Genomic DNA, 17,704 nt, shown 5'->3' with positions numbered 1-17,704 from the left:
ACTAGTCCAACGTTTCATCTTCGTCTCCATTACCGCAAGACGCCGTTCATTGTCTTTTATAGTTGGCCAACAATCAGAACCATAGAGAGCGACACGTCGATCACAAAGAACACCAGTTGTGGAATGCTACTTCATCCAGGTTGCATTAATGCGTGAAACAATTTTATAACGCAGTTCTCCATTGGCTAATAGCGTTAACCCGAGGTATTTAAATCGCTCAGTTCTGGGCAGATCACTGCCGCTGACAGTGATTGTGCTTGTATCATGGGGATCGGTTGTCAAAAATTCAGTTTTGTCTAGATTCAATCTGAGACCGTGTTTCATGAGGCGGTCATTCCAGACAAGTTGCTCGAGATCAACCCAGTGCACGAGTTCTTGTGGAATAAAGTGTTGCCGTAAAGCATACCAGATGAGTTCGTGTGGCACACGGTCAAACGCTTTCTCTAGATCCAGAAATGCAATGTAAAGAGGACGATGCTTCTCACAGTGTTTGTCCATGAGTAACCGCGCAGCGTGTATCGCGTGAGTAGTTTTGCAGCTTTTGACAAATCCGGCTTGATTCACGGTTATTTCAACGATTTCGCGAATACGGGTCTCAAGAATGCGTTCAAAAATCTTCATGGTATGGGAAAGTAATCGAATCGGACGAAAATTTGAACATTCTGCTGAACTACCTTTCTTTTTCCATGTTGGAACAGTGGTACTTTCTTGCCAGTCAGATGGTGTTCTTCCTTCCTGAATAACCCGATTAAAGAATTCACTGAGCCACAGTGTTGGGTCCCAGCTCTTCGCTTTCCAGAGCTCAGATGCGATGTCGTCAAGTCCTGTGGCTTTCCCCGATTCCATTCGTTTTATTGCCTTCTCAACTTCAGTTGCGCTGACAGTTACGCCCTTGGTGTTTAACGTAGGTACCTGTCGTGAGACTTAATCCTACGGTCCTCTTCAGACACGGATTCATTTTGTGACCACAATCAGAGCCCCGCTGAGACAAGCAACAACGGTACCAGTCTATACCAAGTGCATGGCTTAACATTCATACTGGTGGATGCAGGAATTACCTAAATCTCTACCGAACTATGGAGTACGGCACCCGTGTTGATACGCAACACCACGTCGAGGCCCGAAGGTCTCTTCTCGCTTGAGCACAACCACAACCACCATGAAACTCCCACTAGGGGGGCCAACCGCAAATAACCGAGCCTTTCTCACATACAACAGGGGCTTTCCCGGTTCCCATGGTACCAGTATACCCCTGGTAAGGTTTCGTGACCAATTTGCCACTTCAGATGAGTCCCCGTGCTGACTCGGGTCTAATCGCCCTGATTAGGCCTTTGGAGCATTCGCCTACTGCATCACGGCCGGCAAACCAAAGTGAGTACAGCGTCTCCCGGTGCCACCACTATGGAGGTTCTCCTCAGCCACTTGGTTTTGGTTTGGGCGATAGAGTTGCAGCCCCATCTTCCTCACCGCCACCTCTGAGCACCAGTTGCGCTGACAGGTGGAACTGGTCCAAATGTCGGCAATGATTGTGGAAGTGGAGGATGAGCAAATTCTTCAGTTGAAATCTGCTCGAAGTATTCTCGCCACCTATGCTTTGCGGCTCGACGGTTGGTAAGCAAAGTACGGTTCTTGTCGAACAGAAGTGTTCGGCATCCTCTGTACGTTCGTTACGCCTTTTAGCAGTTCGATACAGATCTCTCTCGCCATCCCGAGTGTCCAGTTTATCGTAAAGATTTTTGTAATGGTTCGCTCGGATGAAAGCGACCGCTTTCTTTGCTTCCCGGTTGGCATTCTTATAAATTTGTCAATTAGCAGGCGTTTTATCGTCGAGAAATTTGCGGGAGAGGCGTTTTCCTTTCACGGACCTTCATTTCAACATCATAATTCCGAAGCCAAGTATTGTAAGCCAGTTATCGTAAAGATTTTTGTAATGGTTCGGTCGGGTGACAGCGACCGCTTTCTTCGCTTCCCGGTTGGCATTCTTATAAATTTGTCAATTAGCAGGCGTTTTATCGTCGAGAAAATTGCGGGAGAGGCGTTTTCCTTTCACGGACCTTCATTTCAACATCATAATTCCGAAACCAAGTTGATGTACCGCTTATCCGTCTTGGTGACCCCGAGGGTTGCAGAGGCCGCTTTGTGGATCGTGTCTTTCATTTGGTTCCACGATTCTTCCACATGCGTAATGGTCAGAAATCGTATGAGTGAAATTGTTTCTTCTTTCATCTCACCAAATCGCCACCATTTGATGCGCCGCGAACCAGTGCGTTCCTCACGCTGTTTTATCGGTGGTTTAATTCGCAGGACGGCAATCAATGGTCGATGTTGAGGTGCGATGGCCTCATAGGCAACGACTTTGCAATCAGTGACAGTGGTAAAATGTCGGCGTCTTATGAGAATATAGTCTATTTGCGTTTTACTTTTCCCACTATAAAATGTAGTAAAATGAGACAATCGTTTGTCGAACCATGTATTCATAAGTACAAGGTCATGGCTGTCCGCAAAATCGATTATACGCTAGCTACCCTCATTGCGCGCTCCAAACCCCTTTCCTCCATGGTACGTGTTATCGTCTGCCTTTTCACCCACATGACCACTAAGGTTGCCGGAAATAATAATATAGTCGGCAGCAGGCACGTGACAAGTCTTTTCATCGAGAAGTTGCCAGAAGGCATCTTTCTCGGCATCAGGTCGACCTGTCTGTGGTGCGTACGCGGTGAAAAAGTGAATAGTGCGATCAGCTGATACAATGGTGAGCTTCATCCGCCGATCGTCAAACCGTTCGACTTCTTTAATGGCATCACGGAAACCCTCTGGGATGGCAATACCAACACCATATTGAGTGTGTGGGTTACCAAAATAGAGGAGTCTATAGCCATTTTTACCGCGTTCGCGTTCAATGTCGCAGCTTTTGGCACCAGACCATCAGGTTTCTTGCAGAGCGCAGATATGAATGCGCCTTTTCCGAAGGGCTCTTGCGAGTTCCTCCGTCTTTCCAGTTAGGGTTCGAACATTTAGCGTGCAGAGACGTGTTTGTTTTGTTTGTTTTGTTCGGACTAACTTGCTTACGTCCTGACGCCGTCCATGCGTCAAGAACCCTTGCCCATTTGTCGACAGGACCGGGGCCCGTTCTGCCGCGTCCACTGAGGTGGACGCCATAGCATTTCTCCGAGGCTTGTGACTCAATCCGATCATCACGTTTGTAACGACATTGAATGCATTTTCTTGGTCGGCCTGTCGCGGGACCTATTTAGCATAGTGGAATAACTCCAACCATACTCTATTTATCTCTTTCCCTGATCTCAGCATTTCGGGACGTAAGCAAGTTAGTCCGAACAAAACAAACACGTGTCTGCACGCTAAATGTTGGTACCCTAACTGGAGAAACCGAGAAACTGCGCTCTGCTTGCTGATGACTATATCATCATTGCCGGCGACCTTAATGATCATGTGGGTGAAAAGGCAGACGGTAACAGTTCCCAGGGGGAAAAGGGGTTTGGAGCGCCCAATGAGGGTAGCGAGCGTATAATCGATTTTGCGAACACCCATGACCTTCTACGTACGAATACATGGTTCGTCAAACGATTGTCTCATTTTACTACATTTTATAGTGGGAAAAGTAAAACGCAAATAGACTATATTCTCATAAGACGCCGACATTTTACCACTGTCACTGATTGCAAAGTCGTTGCCTATGAGACCATCGCACCTCAACATCGACCATTGATTGCCGTCCTGCGAATTAAACCACCGATAAAACAGCGTGATGAGCGCACTGGCCCGCGGCGCATTAAATGGTGGCGATTTCGTGAGAAGAAAGAAGAAATGATCTCACTTACGCGATTACCAACCATTACGTATGTGGAAGATTCGTGGAACCAAATGAAAGACACGATCCACAAAGCGGCCTCTGCAACCCTCGGGGTCACCAAGCCGGGTAAGCAGTTCATCAACCGAGATACTTGGCTTTGGAATGATAATGTTGAAATGAAGGTCCATGAAAAGGAACGCCTCTCCCGCAAATTTCTCAACGATAAAACGCTAGCCAATTAGCAATCAGCAAGAATGCCAACCGAGAAGCAAAGCAAGCGCTCGCTGTCACCCGAGTGAATTACAAAAATCTTTAGGATAAACTGGACACTCGGGATGGCGAGAGAAATCTGTATCCACGTGCCAAAAGCCGAAACGAACGTACAGAGGATATCAAACACTTCTGTTCGACAAGAACCGTACTTTGCTCGACCGCAACGGAAAGATGGCTAAAATACTTCAGATTTCAACTGAAGAATTTGCTCATCCTCCACTTCCACAATCATTGCCGACATTTGGACCAGTTCCACCTGTCAGCGCAACTGAAGTCGAGGAAGCAATAAAACAAATGAAATCGGGGAAAGCCATAGGTCCTGACGACATTGCATCTGAGCTCTGGAAAGCGAAGAGCTGGGACACAACACTGTGGCTTAGTGAATTCTATAATCGGATTATTCAGGAAGGTAGAACACCGTCTAACTTGCAAGAAGGTACCACCGTTCTAATATGGACAAGAAAGGTAGTCCAGCAGAATGTTTAAATTCTCGTCCGATCCGATTACTTTCCCATACCATGAATATTTTTGAATGTATTCTTGACAACCGTACTCGCAAAATCGCTGAAATAACCGTGAATCAAGCCGGATTTGTCAAAAGCTGCGGAACTACTGACGTAATACACGCTGCGCGATTAATCATGGAGAAATATCGTGAGAAGCATGAGTCTCTTTACATTGCATTTCTGGATCTAGAGAAAGCGTTCGACCGTGTGCCACATGAACTCATCTGGTATGCTTTACGACAACACTTTGTGCCACAAGAACTCATGCACTGGGTTCAATTACTCTACCACGATCCGAAAAGTAAAGTTCGAAGTATGGCGGGTGTATCAAAACCGCTCCGTGTTTCTGTTGGTGTTAGTCAAGGGAGCGCTGATGTTTTCCTAGCATCTGATAGTAAAAATGATCTCGAGCAACTTGTGCAAAAATGGAATGGTCGCCTCATGCAACACGGTCTCAGATTCAATTTAAACAAAACTGAATGGCCAATCCCCATGAAACAGACACAATCACTGTCAGCGGCAGTGATCTGCCCAGAACTGAGCGATTTAAATACCTCGGGTCAACGCCATCAGCCAATGGAAAACTGCGTTATGAAATTGCTTCACGCATTAACGCAACCTGGATGAAGTGGCATTCCACAACTGGTGCTCTTTGTGATCGACCGCAATGTCGTCCGTCCAGCCGCCCTCTATGGTTCTGATCGTTGACCAACTATAAAATACAATGAACGGCGTCTTGCGGTAATGGAGACGAAGATGTTACTTTGGAATACTGGTGTGACACGTTTCGATCACATCCCAAATGAGGATATCCGCGATGGTGGAAAAATTGCGTTGCGATGTTACTTTGGAATACTGGTGTGGCACGTTTCGATCACATCCGAAATGAGGATATCCGCGATCGTGGAAAAATTGCGAGAGGCGTCTTCGATTGTATGTTTACGCAATTCGCGCTAACAAGAAGTCACTTACCAAGATTGATCTGAACATCGAAGTCGATGGTAAACGACCAAACTACAGGCCGAAACAACGGTGGCTTGATACGCTGGATGGGAATTTAAAAGTCTCGAAATTACATTCACGGCGAGCCGACCCTCCTTGTGAACGGGACACGGGGTGAAGAAAAAGAAGAATATGTTTATCTCGAGTAATTTAAATTGATGTAGCATTTATATGTTATTAAAAAGCTAAAACGAAATGTCTATCTGCGACCTCCATTCCCGTGAGCTTACTTTGCAGTGGTATTGACGAATTGTTATGTTGTGATGCATCATACACGTTTTGAAATGCTCGATATTCACACAAAATGTTAAAGTTTCACCGTCTATAACTTTGTTAACAATAGTTGGATTTCGGTTAACCTTCCCAGAGTTATACTTTATGTTATGCAGGTACCAGTATGAGTTCTAGTATGAAATTAAGGGAGGTTCTCGGCTAAACTTCTCAAATATGCTAATATACTCTTATTAACTTTGTTTGTTCAGATATCATAACGGAATGCATTTTGAGGCCTAGATTTCATTTTGATACACCACTGGGATTTTTTTCAGATTTTCTGTTGGATAGGATCCGAAAACGGGACCTGTTACGTTTTTTGAGGGTCATATTTTAATATTTTAATCCATCACTCCTGTACTTTTCACTCGATATCAAATATGTAGCCAGTTTCTTCTACTACTTGAGCTGTTTCAATTGATACCCCACAAGGCCACATTCTGTGAAAAAATTTTGCACCCTCCGTTCACAACGTAGACCGTCATCGACTCACAAAAAACCTTAAAATAAGTCGGAATACCGGAAGCTCGGCGCTTCAAGTACAAAGGTGGTGCGTTCATCTTATATAAGCAACTTTCTATTCATGTTTTCCCAGTCAGCTATGTATGAACAGAAAATATTCCGTGATATATTGCTAAACAAAATATGCATATGTACATCCATATTTGAGACAGAAATATTGTGGTCAAAATTAATTTAAGGCATTTTCATGCGTTTCCACTTTACTCTGTGCACGAAACCATATCTACGCACACACACCTCCATCTTATAGAACACTATCCGTACATTTCATTAGCATTTACGTATACACACACATGTCTGCCTCCAGTAATTGATATTGATAGTCAAATAACTAAAAAAACCTACCGCCTTTCATATAAGTTCACAGACGATGATGACGTCCTAGAATGCAATAAATTTACATGAAATGCAATAATTTGACTTCCAATCATTTTTTTAATAATAATTGAATTGCCTTCAAACTAGTTTCCACAATTATGTCCTAGATTATCTGCTACACTGTTGCCAAATTGACATTGAATCGATTTTAATAAGGTTTTCTGTGTTTGTGTTGTTTTGTTTCACCTAGTCAAGATCGCAGTGTATTCTGCGCATCTTTTATTGTATCGTGTGTCGGGGTTTTAAAGCACTTCTCTGTATGCGAATCCATGTGACTTGGCAACCGCTACAAACAAACCCTTCCACGGTTGTTCAGCTAGAAAATATCTATAAACAACGAAGCCATGTGCACTAACAACATCAAGTAAATTGGAAGCGATGCCAATGAAGCCACGCAGAACCCGGCTGCGATCTTGACTTAAAAGCTTCGCCCATCGGACATTATCTGTTCTATCCTGTGAAAGTCCCAGGCTTGCCTAAGCAGTTTCATGTCCTGTGTGTAGTCTTCTTTGCCAACAACTAAAATTTTTTAAATTGAATGAAAAATTTAATTCAATTCAATTCCATTTTTTCTTTCAAAACTTTTCCATTTCGCAAAATTTTTTTTTTTTTTTTTTGAAGAATCCTAGTTTATGGTTCAGGAAATAGCTTATATTTAAATAATCATTTCAAAGTTGCATGATCCAGGCACTCTATCAATCACAAACACTACAAGAGTGGTGCTATGATTTCGAATCGAAAAGTTATACAAATTTTTTCATGAAAATATTTTTCACATATACTTCGCTTTGTAATAAATACTGCCCTAAATTTTAAAAAGGTGCCTAAATTTTGAACTCTTACACTAAAATAGGTCTTTAAAGTGAGACAAGAAAAATCTGAAAAAATTACGAAGAAGCCCATATGTAAGCTCTAGACGTGTACCTTCAAAGAGCATAGACAGCCAGCACCATATTAAAGTGGATTAAATTAATATACGCTACTATCTGGACCGTGTATATTTGCAAAAACTGCCGAGTTTCCTCGCGTACTGAAAGAAGTAAACTAATTTGATAATGCACTTATCTTTTCACTTTTCACCATATTTTACAATATTTATTGCTCCAAACGGTGCCAATTGAAAGCATGCATCGGTTTCCGAATATACTGTAAAAAGTCTTTGGATTCTTCAAGAGCTCCAGCAATATTAGTAGAAGTTGCTCCGGTGTCTCAGTAAGTTGCGTAAAATTCACCTTGCCAGGAAAACAACACATGCCTGGCATTTCTTACTGAAACTTCAAAGCGCGATAATGTAACGGTATAGTCATTAGATTAATGATAACAATTCGACGCGTAGTTGCGTAGTCTTTATTGTATTTAAATGCTGCTTTATTGCTCACAGTTGCCTTGCATATCTGGTTGATCTTCCAATGTTCGATTTTTGTGGCGGCATTTTCAATAATTTTCGGAATTTAACGTCTCACCAATCACTGTCGTTATTTGTCATCATGACTGGTTGAAAGGTGTAAAAGTTGATCCATTGCAGTGACAGCGACGATCGGTTGACCGGTGGAGAAGGTTATTTTTGGCAACGTCACCCTTTTCCATTGAAAAATACATGTATGTATATACCAATTTTCGTTGCAATCGGTTGAACGGTTTCGGGTCCTATAAATCTCAAATCAACTTCAATTTTTATATAATAAATGACTTACTAGCTAGGTACAAAATGTATTGCCCTGTAATTAAATATTCTTACATATGAAATAACACATAACCTTTCATAGTTAAGTGCTAAGCTTCTAATTGCCGATTTGTTAAAGGTTTTGTGAAAAACTTGGTAGAAATCCTACAGTTACTAACAAAATTATAGTAGGTCAAAGTGTCCTCTTTTGTGTAAATATCAATATTATATTAAAGTGAATAGTCTGATATACTTGAAAAGTGTGTGTACTTCACTAGCTACCAAGAAATGGAGCAGTGATGCACTTAAATATTCTTCCGTAAGAAATATAAAAAACCCTCTCATATCTGAAGCACCCAGTTTCCGGTTTTTCATTTGTTATAATATAATTATCACCTTGTAATTTCAGATTCACTGTGAGCGAGAGCGAATTAACGGGGAAAACACCATCAACGTTATTGTCCCAAATAGCTATACTTTGCTTTTAGAAGAGAGGTATGTCCATCCATATTTACTTTTATTTCTTCGGCTTTCTTCATAGTTTTTTTTTCAGATATCGATTTTGCCTCGTACTTATTTCTCAAAAGAATTTAGACCCAGAACTGGAAATCGGATGTTCAAATGTTACAAAACTTCAAACTAATGAACAATCAATTAAATTTGGAAAGGGGATTCTAGAGCGGAAACCCAATACCTCATTGGAAATACAAACCATCGAAGAAAAGGAAAGCATTGAGACCAATTCCAAAATTGATGACGAAGATAGCAAGTCGATGCAAAGAAAGAATCCAGTGTATGGACTTTGCGGAAATATTAACAATTATCTTCCCGGAATTTATCTTGGAGCGACCATTGCCACTATATCTTTATTTTTGTGGGGAATAAGTAAAATACGCAGAATTTCAATATGTTCGTCTATTTCGTCAACTCGATGCTTCCAGAACCCAGCAGGTCCAACTATGGATCATGAGAGAGGAAGTGGGTACTCCAAATTACAGGCTTCTACAACTTTGTAGGAAATCTGAATCTGCGGTGCCACTATTTTTAGAAAACTTAACTATTGTGATAAACTTAATACCAATGTTATTGTTTTTTTCTCCACGTTGTTAGTAATTCCGGAAAAAGTGTTTAACTGTTACTATTAGACCAACATTTTATCGTATGTAAGCGTACTAAAATCATGTAATATGCATATATACTTCAAATGAAAGAAGATATGATACTGACCTTTTAATTTTCTGCTAAATTACATTTACTGTATTATATATATATAGTCTAAAAAGGCCACGGACCCTCTTCCCGCCCAACCGGACCGAGGGGCGACCAACCTAAGGATGGGCTGAAGGCAACATCCAAAGGCCCGCATCACAGCGATGATGCGTTTTAACGCAAAGTGTGTGCGACCATGCGAAAATGTATTGCTACATCCCGATTGTCGCAAACACTTCAGCCAATGACGCGGAGGTCCTACACTGCAGAGACATGGTTTTATATTGAAGACAGTGCGGATCAAGACTGAAACCCATTAGGTCAGATTGTTACCGGACAGGACTCTTCGGACTATAGCACAGGTTGCAAGGATAACTGCTTTTTGCATCTCCATGTATAGTCCAGCCCTAAGATCGAGCATTTTCAGCGCTTTATGTAAGTTCTGCGGGACTAATCCCGTCGCTGAAATTATTACTGGGACTACTTGGATCTTTTGTAGTCTCCAAGTCTGCTTCATATCATCTGCCAAGGGGCCGTAGTTCCGGATTTTTTCGTGCTGTTTTTCAACAGTGTTCCGGTCCAACGGTACGGCTACATCGATTATAAAGCACGCTCGTTCTTCCTTCATATATATATATATATAGTTCAAAAAGCCCACGGACCCTCTTCCCGCCCAACCGGACCGAGGGGCGACCAACCTAAGGATGGGCTGAAGGCAACATCCAAAGGCCCGCATCACAGCGATGATGCGTTTTAACGCAAAGTGTGTGCGACCATGCGAAAATGTATTGCTACATCCCGATTGTCGCAAACACTTCAGCCAATGACGCGGAGGTCCTACACTACAGAGACATGGATCTTATATTGAAGACAGTGCGGATCAAGACTGAAACCCATTAGGTCAGATTGTTACCGGACAGGACTCTTCGGACTATAGCACAGGTTGCAAGGATAACTGCTTTTTGCATCTCCATGTATAGTCCAGCCCTAAGATATATATAGTTCAAAAAGCCCACGGACCCTCTTCCCGCCCAACCGGACCGAGGGGCGACCAACCTAAGGATGGGCTGAAGGCAACATCCAAAGGCCCGCATCACAGCGATGATGCGTTTTAACGCAAAGTGTGTGCGACCATGCGAAAATGTATTGCTACATCCCGATTGTCGCAAACACTTCAGCCAATGACGCGGAGGTCCTACCCTACAGAGACATGGATCTTATATTGAAGACAGTGCGGATCAAGACTGAAACCCATTAGGTCAGATTGTTACCGGACAGGACTCTTCGGACTATAGCACAGGTTGCAAGGATAACTGCTTTTTGCATCTCCATGTATAGTCCAGCCCTAAGATCGAGCGTTTTCAGCGCTTTATGTAAGTATATATATATATATATATATATATATACCTGGCGTACCAGGTTTACCCTCACCTGAGTTGCAAACGCAGAGCTGCATGCGACCAGGCGCGTGTCATGGGTTGCGGATAATGACATGACCCACCGGGTCAGCTACGAATATCGCAAGTTAATCTTGTAAATAAGTAGCCGCGGACAAGCAGAACGTTTCCCTTTGTGTTCGTCCTCCCTTACCGATTCTTCCCGTTCAGGGGGAGTAAACCTCCTTAACAAATCCGTAATCCGGGGTGAAGGGATCGACGCGCCTATCGGATGAATTGCAGTGACGTTACACTGTATTTCAGCGGCTCCCCTCCAAATATCTTCCCTACCTTTGGAGGTAACCATGGGGCATTGCAACATTGGGGCTCTGTTGCAGGGTTGACTGCTTCCCCAATACTCGTGGGAATAAAATTGGGGAAAACAATTTAAATGCTCTTAATGGGACCCCAGGGACACGAAGACAGTACCCAACACGGTTAAGGGTCGTTCAACAACATCAGAGCGGCTCTTCGCCCTTGGATGTTTTGGCGGTTATGCCGTCAACCACCAGGGACGGGAGACCTAGGCGTCGTATGGTTTGGACGAACCAACTCAACGAATTTATCGTCCGCGCCTATTACCGTGTCACGGATTTGGAACGGAATCCATCAGGGTACAGACATCGACTACATGACGCGTTCATAACCCGATTTCCGGAGCTAAGTCATGTTCCGGAACAGAACGTCGTCAACCAGTACCGGGTGATAGTGAATAACAACCGAGTTGCCTTACCAACTAGGCAACAAATCTTCCAAGAGGTTTCACTTGAGCTCGGGCTGGAGTCATCAAATTACCGGACTAGTCAAAGGAGTAACACAAGTACTTCACCTGTAAGGCACTCCATGAATCCAGTAGTCAGGAGAAGCTTAGTAACTGGGGATGTCGACCCAATTTATAATGAGGCTTTGACCGCATTCCAGGTCGCATTCACAGAGTATGCTGAGATTCTCCCAGACGCTAGGCCAAAGATCCCAAAACTGAAGTTTACTTCGGCAACTACTAACATCATTGCTGCCGTTGACAGAATTTTGGCTGATCGTTTGGCTAGCGAGACTACTGCTACAGAGGTTCACAGCCTGATCTACGTTGCAGCTGCCACGGTTATTCGTCTCCATAACCAACATCTTAGAGCGAATAACAGAGGTATGCGCAGAGGGACTTTACCGTTCTGGGTGTTTCGACTCAACAAAAGAGTCGAAAAGTTGAGAAAGGAGATTGGTCGTGTGACGCAAGCACTCCTTGGAAATCCATCACCAAGAGTGCACAGATGCGTTGCGAACATCATTGGAAACTACCATCTGTCCAATGATATGCCAATCGAAGAAATCCTCGAGGTGCTGAAGCAGAAACTTGCGGTATGCTCCAATCGCATCCGTAGGTATCAGAAAAGCTTTCAGCGAAGGACAGACAACACCTTGTTCTTCCAGAACCAACGAGGATTCTACAAAAATCTCACCAGCTCAGATAGGGAAAGTAACCTCAATCTGGATGAGGCAGAAGACTTCTGGAGAAGTGTTTGGAGCGAATCCAGCCGTTGCAATTTAGAAGCAGCGTGGCTCCCACACCTTATGCATTCATGCGAGGCCCTCCCCGAAATGACCATTCCTGACGTAACTGAAGTCGACGTTAAAGCAGCCCTTGACAAGGCAGGTAACTGGAAGGCGCCAGGAGTTGACAAGATTCACAACTTCTGGCTGAAGCGGTTCAAGAGCACTCACAGGATATTGGCAAATCAATTTAATCAGATGATTGCCGATCCTGATTTAGTTCCACCATTTTTCACCAAGGGGATAACTTTCCTCATCCCCAAGGAACAGGGTGCCTCTTGCCCTTCAAAATGTCGACCAATTACTTGTCTTCCTACCATCTACAAGGTCTTCACTTCAGTTCTGTGCGCGAACATCTCAAAACATCTTGATGTTCATAAATTGATAGCTGAGGAGCAAAAAGGATGCGCAAAAGGCTCCCGAGGCTGCAAAGAACAGCTTATAATCGATACGGTAGCTGTAAAGCAGGCTGTCCACCAAAAACGAAACATCTCGACAGCCTACATCGATTATAAATCAGCCTTTGACTCCATATCACATTCGTGGTTACTACAAGTGTTACGCTTGTATAAAATCAACCCGAATGTCGTTCTTCTACTGAGAACAGTAATGAAGAATTGGAGCACGAAGCTATCGGTATCTTCGCAAACATCCGGAGAGATACCAATCAGGCGTGGCATTTTCCAAGGCGACTCTCTAAGCCCACTGTGGTTTTGTTTGGCTTTGAATCCGCTATCCCACCTTTTGCACGAAAGCAAATACGGGTTCCAAGTCAAGCATGGCATATTGTCGAAATGTACATTGAGCCATTTAATGTACATTGACGACATCAAATTGTATGCCAAAGACGAGAACCAACTTCGCTCCTTGCTGGACATCACCATCCAGTTCAGCAGGGATATCGGCATGCAGTTGGGTTTGGAGAAATGTCGCATAAAAACAATTGTACGGGGAAAACACACCGACAACGAAGGATACAGCCAAAATAACATCCGAATTGAGGGTATGGATTCGGACGACGTCTACAAATACCTCGGCATATTGCAAGCAACAACACCTGCTGTGGCAATAATCAAATCTAAGTTGCTGGGGGAATTTGAACGGCGTCTGGATCTTGTCCTTAAAACTGAGCTGTACGGGAAAAATAAAATCATGGCAATCAACACCTTCGCCATTCCCGTCCTTCTATACACTTTCGGTGTGATACAGTGGAGTAATACTGATTTAGAATCTGTCAATAGACGGGTAAGGGTAGTTCTTGCAAACAACAACATGCATAATAGAGCTGCCGAAAAATTGAGGATCACTATCCCACGTCATCAGGGAGGAAGGGGGGTACTTGATTTAAAAACGTTGCACTACAATCAAGTGCATTCTCTTCGTGAGTTTTTCTATGAGAAACAATCCTCTAGCCAAATACATCAGGCTACCGTCATGGCAGATAATAAATTATCTCCTTTGAACTTGAGAAGCAGAGAATGGGATCCCATGTCGAATGTTACTTCAGTCCAACAGAAGATCGACATGTGGAAAGAGAAACCCATTCACGGAGGTCATATAAAAAATTTGTTGTTGTCAGGCATTGACATCGAAGCCTCCAACAAATGGTTGACAAATGGTGTACTTTTCTATGAGACCGAAGCATTCCTAACTTCAATCCAGGATGCTTCGCTCCCAACAAAAAATTATAAACGGTACATTCTTCACGACTCCTCAATCACCAACTCCAGTTGTAGGTTATGCAACTGTGAAGAGGAGACCATCCAGCACATAACATCTGCGTGCAGGATGTTGAGCAGTACCGAGTACACCAATCGTCATAACTCCGTCTGCAAGATTCTCCATCAAAACCTTGCGATGAAGTATAACTTAGTGGCAACCTACCATCCTTACTATAAGTATACTCCGCAGAGAATCTTGGAAAATGATCGGGTCAAACTACTGTGGGACCACACTATTGCCACCGACCACAGTGTTAATCATAACAGACCCGATCTAGTTCTGCTTCTGAAGGAAGAACGAGCGTGCTTTATAATCGATGTAGCCGTACCGTTGGACCGGAACACTGTTGAAAAACAGCACGAAAAAATCCGGAACTACGGCCCCTTGGCAGATGATATGAAGCAGACTTGGAGACTACAAAAGATCCAAGTAGTCCCAGTAATAATTTCAGCGACGGGATTAGTCCCGCAGAACTTACATAAAGCGCTGAAAACGCTCGATCTTAGGGCTGGACTATACATGGAGATGCAAAAAGCAGTTATCCTTGCAACCTGTGCTATAGTCCGAAGAGTCCTGTCCGGTAACAATCTGACCTAATGGGTTTCAGTCTTAATCCGCACTGTCTTCAATATAAAACCATGTCTCTGCAGTGTAGGACCTCCGCGTCATTGGCTGAAGTGTTTGCGACAATCGGGATGTAGCAATACATTTTCGCATGGTCGCACACACTTTGCGTTAAAACGCATCATCGCTGTGATGCGGGCCTTTGGATGTTGCCTTCAGCCCATCCTTAGGTTGGTCGCCCCTCGGTCCGGTTGGGCGGGAAGAGGGTCCGTGGGCTTTTTGAACAATATATGGCGCCTGGCGTACCAGGTTTATCCTCACCTGAGTTGCAAACGCAGAGCTGCATGCGACCAGGCGCGTGTCATGGGTTGCGGATAATGACATGACCCACCGGGTCAGCTACGAATATCGCAAGTTAATCTTGTAAATAAGTAGCCGCGGACAAGCAGAACGTTTCCCTTTGTGTTCGTCCTCCCTTACCGATTCTTCCCGTTCAGGGGGAGTAAACCTCCTTAACAAATCCGTAATCCGGGGTGAAGGGATCGACGCGCCTATCGGATGAATTGCAGTGACGTTACACTGTATTTCAGCGGCTCCCCTCCAAATACCTTCCCTACCTTTGGAGGTAACCATGGGGCATTGCAACATTGGGGCTCTGTTGCAGGGCTGACTGGTTCCCCATTACTCGTGGGAATAAAATTGGGGACTTTGGTTTAAATTCTGTAAATGGGACCCCAGGGACACGAAGACAGTACCCAACACGGTTAAGGGTCGTTCAACAACATCAGAGCGGCTCTTCGCCCTTGGATGTTTTGGCGGTTATGCCGTCAACCACCAGGGACGGGAGACCTAGGCGTCGTATGGTTTGGACGAGCCAACTCAACGAATTTATCGTCCGCGCCTATTACCGTGTCACGGATTTGGAACGGAATCCATCAGGGTACAGACATCGACTACATGACGCGTTCATAACCCGATTTCCGGAGCTAAGTCATGTTCCGGAACAGAACGTCGTCAACCAGTACCGAGTGATCGTGAATAACAACCGAGTTGCCTTACCAACTAGGCAACAAATCTTCCAAGAGGTTTCACTTGAGCTCGGACTGGAGTCATCAAATTACCGGACTAGTCAAAGGAGTAACACAAGTACTCCACCTGTAAGGCACTCCATGAATCCAGTAGTCAGGAGAAGCTTAGTAACTGGGGATGTCGACCCAATTTATAATGAGGCTTTGACCGCATTTCAGGTCGCATTCACAGAGTATGCTGAGATTCTCCCAGACGCTAGGCCAAGGATCCCAAAACTGAAGTTTACTTCGGCAACTACTAACATCATTGCTGCCGTTGACAGAATTTTGGCTGATCGTTTGGCTAGCGAGATTACTGCTACAGAGGTTCACAGCCTGATCTACGTTGCAGCTGCCACGGTTATTCGTCTCCATAACCAACATCTTAGAGCGAATAACAGAGGTATGCGCAGAAGGACTTTGCCGTTCTGGGTGTTTCGACTCAACAAAAGAGTCGAAAAGTTGAGAAAGGAGATTGGTCGTGTGATGCAAGCACTCCTTGGAAATCCATCACCAAGAGTGCACAGATGCGTTGCGAACATCATTGGAAACTACCATCTGTCCAATGATATGCCAATCGAAGAAATCCTCGAGGTGCTGAAGCAGAAACTTGCGGTATGCTCCAATCGCATCCGTAGGTATCAGAAAAGCTTTCAGCGAAGGACAGACAACACCTTGTTCTTCCAGAACCAACGAGGATTCTACAAAAATCTCATCAACTCAGGTAGGGAAAGTAACCTCAATCTGGATCAGGCAGAAGACTTCTGGAGAAGTGTTTGGAGCGAATCCAGTCGTTGCAATTTAGAAGCAGCGTGGCTCCCACACCTTATGCGTTCATGCGAGGCCCTCCCCGAAATGACCATGCCTGACGTAACTGAAGTCGACGTTAAAGCAGTCCTTGACAAGGCAGGTAACTGGAAGGCGCCAGGAGTTGACAAGATTCACAACTTCTGGCTGAAGCGGTTCAAGAGCACTCACAGGATATTGGCAAATCAATTTAATCAAATGATTGCCGATCCTGATTTAGTTCCACCATTTTTCACCAAGGGGATAACTTTCCTCATCCCCAAGGAACAGGGTGTCTCTTGCCCTTCAAAATGTCGACCAATTACTTGTCTTCCTACCATCTACAAGGTCTTCACTTCAGTTCTGTGCGCGAACATCTCAAAACATCTTGATGTTCATAAATTGATAGCTGAGGAGCAAAAAGGATGCGCAAAAGGCTCCCGAGGCTGCAAAGAACAACTTATAATCGATACGGTAGCTGTAAAGCAGGCTGTCCACCAAAAACGAAACATCTCGACAGCCTACATCGATTATAAATCAGCCTTTGACTCCATATCACATTCGTGGTTACTACAAGTGTTACGCTTGTATAAAATTAACCCGAATGTTGTTCTTCTACTGAGAACAGTAATGAAGAATTGGAGCACGAAGCTATCGGTATCTTCGCAAACATCAGGAGAGATACCAATCAGGCGTGGCATTTTCCAAGGCGACTCTCTAAGCCCACTGTGGTTTTGTTTGGCTTTGAATCCGCTATCCCATCTTTTGCATGAAAGCAAATACGGGTTCCAAGTCAAGGATGGCATATTGTCGAAATGTACATTAAGCCATTTAATGTACATTGACGACATCAAATTGTATGCCAAAGACGAGAACCAACTTCGCTCCTTGCTGGACATCACCATCCAGTTCAGCAGGGATATCGGCATGCAGTTGGGTTTGGA

General features: G+C 44.0%; 1 protein-coding gene across 4 annotated transcripts in view; it reads left to right on the top strand.

Annotated features, from left to right (window-relative positions):
• The window catches only part of LOC119650440 (carboxypeptidase N subunit 2), a 307,216-nt gene extending 297,567 nt beyond the window's left edge, over nt 1-9,649 (top strand). For all 4 annotated transcript variants that reach the window (XM_038053271.1, XM_038053282.1, XM_038053287.1 and 1 more), the window contains 2 exons: nt 8,838-8,923; nt 8,982-9,649. In XM_038053271.1, coding sequence (XP_037909199.1) covers nt 8,838-8,923; nt 8,982-9,444 — 549 coding nt within the window. In that variant the 3' untranslated portion in view covers nt 9,445-9,649. The remainder of the gene's footprint in view (nt 1-8,837; nt 8,924-8,981) is intronic.
• The last annotated feature ends 8,055 nt before the right edge of the window (nt 9,650-17,704 follow it).

The sequence above is a fragment of the Hermetia illucens genome, chromosome 1 (assembly GCF_905115235.1).
Source record: "Hermetia illucens chromosome 1, iHerIll2.2.curated.20191125, whole genome shotgun sequence".
Taxonomy (NCBI): Eukaryota; Metazoa; Arthropoda; class Insecta; order Diptera; family Stratiomyidae; genus Hermetia; species Hermetia illucens.
This window is presented reverse-complemented; position numbering and strand designations above follow the sequence as displayed.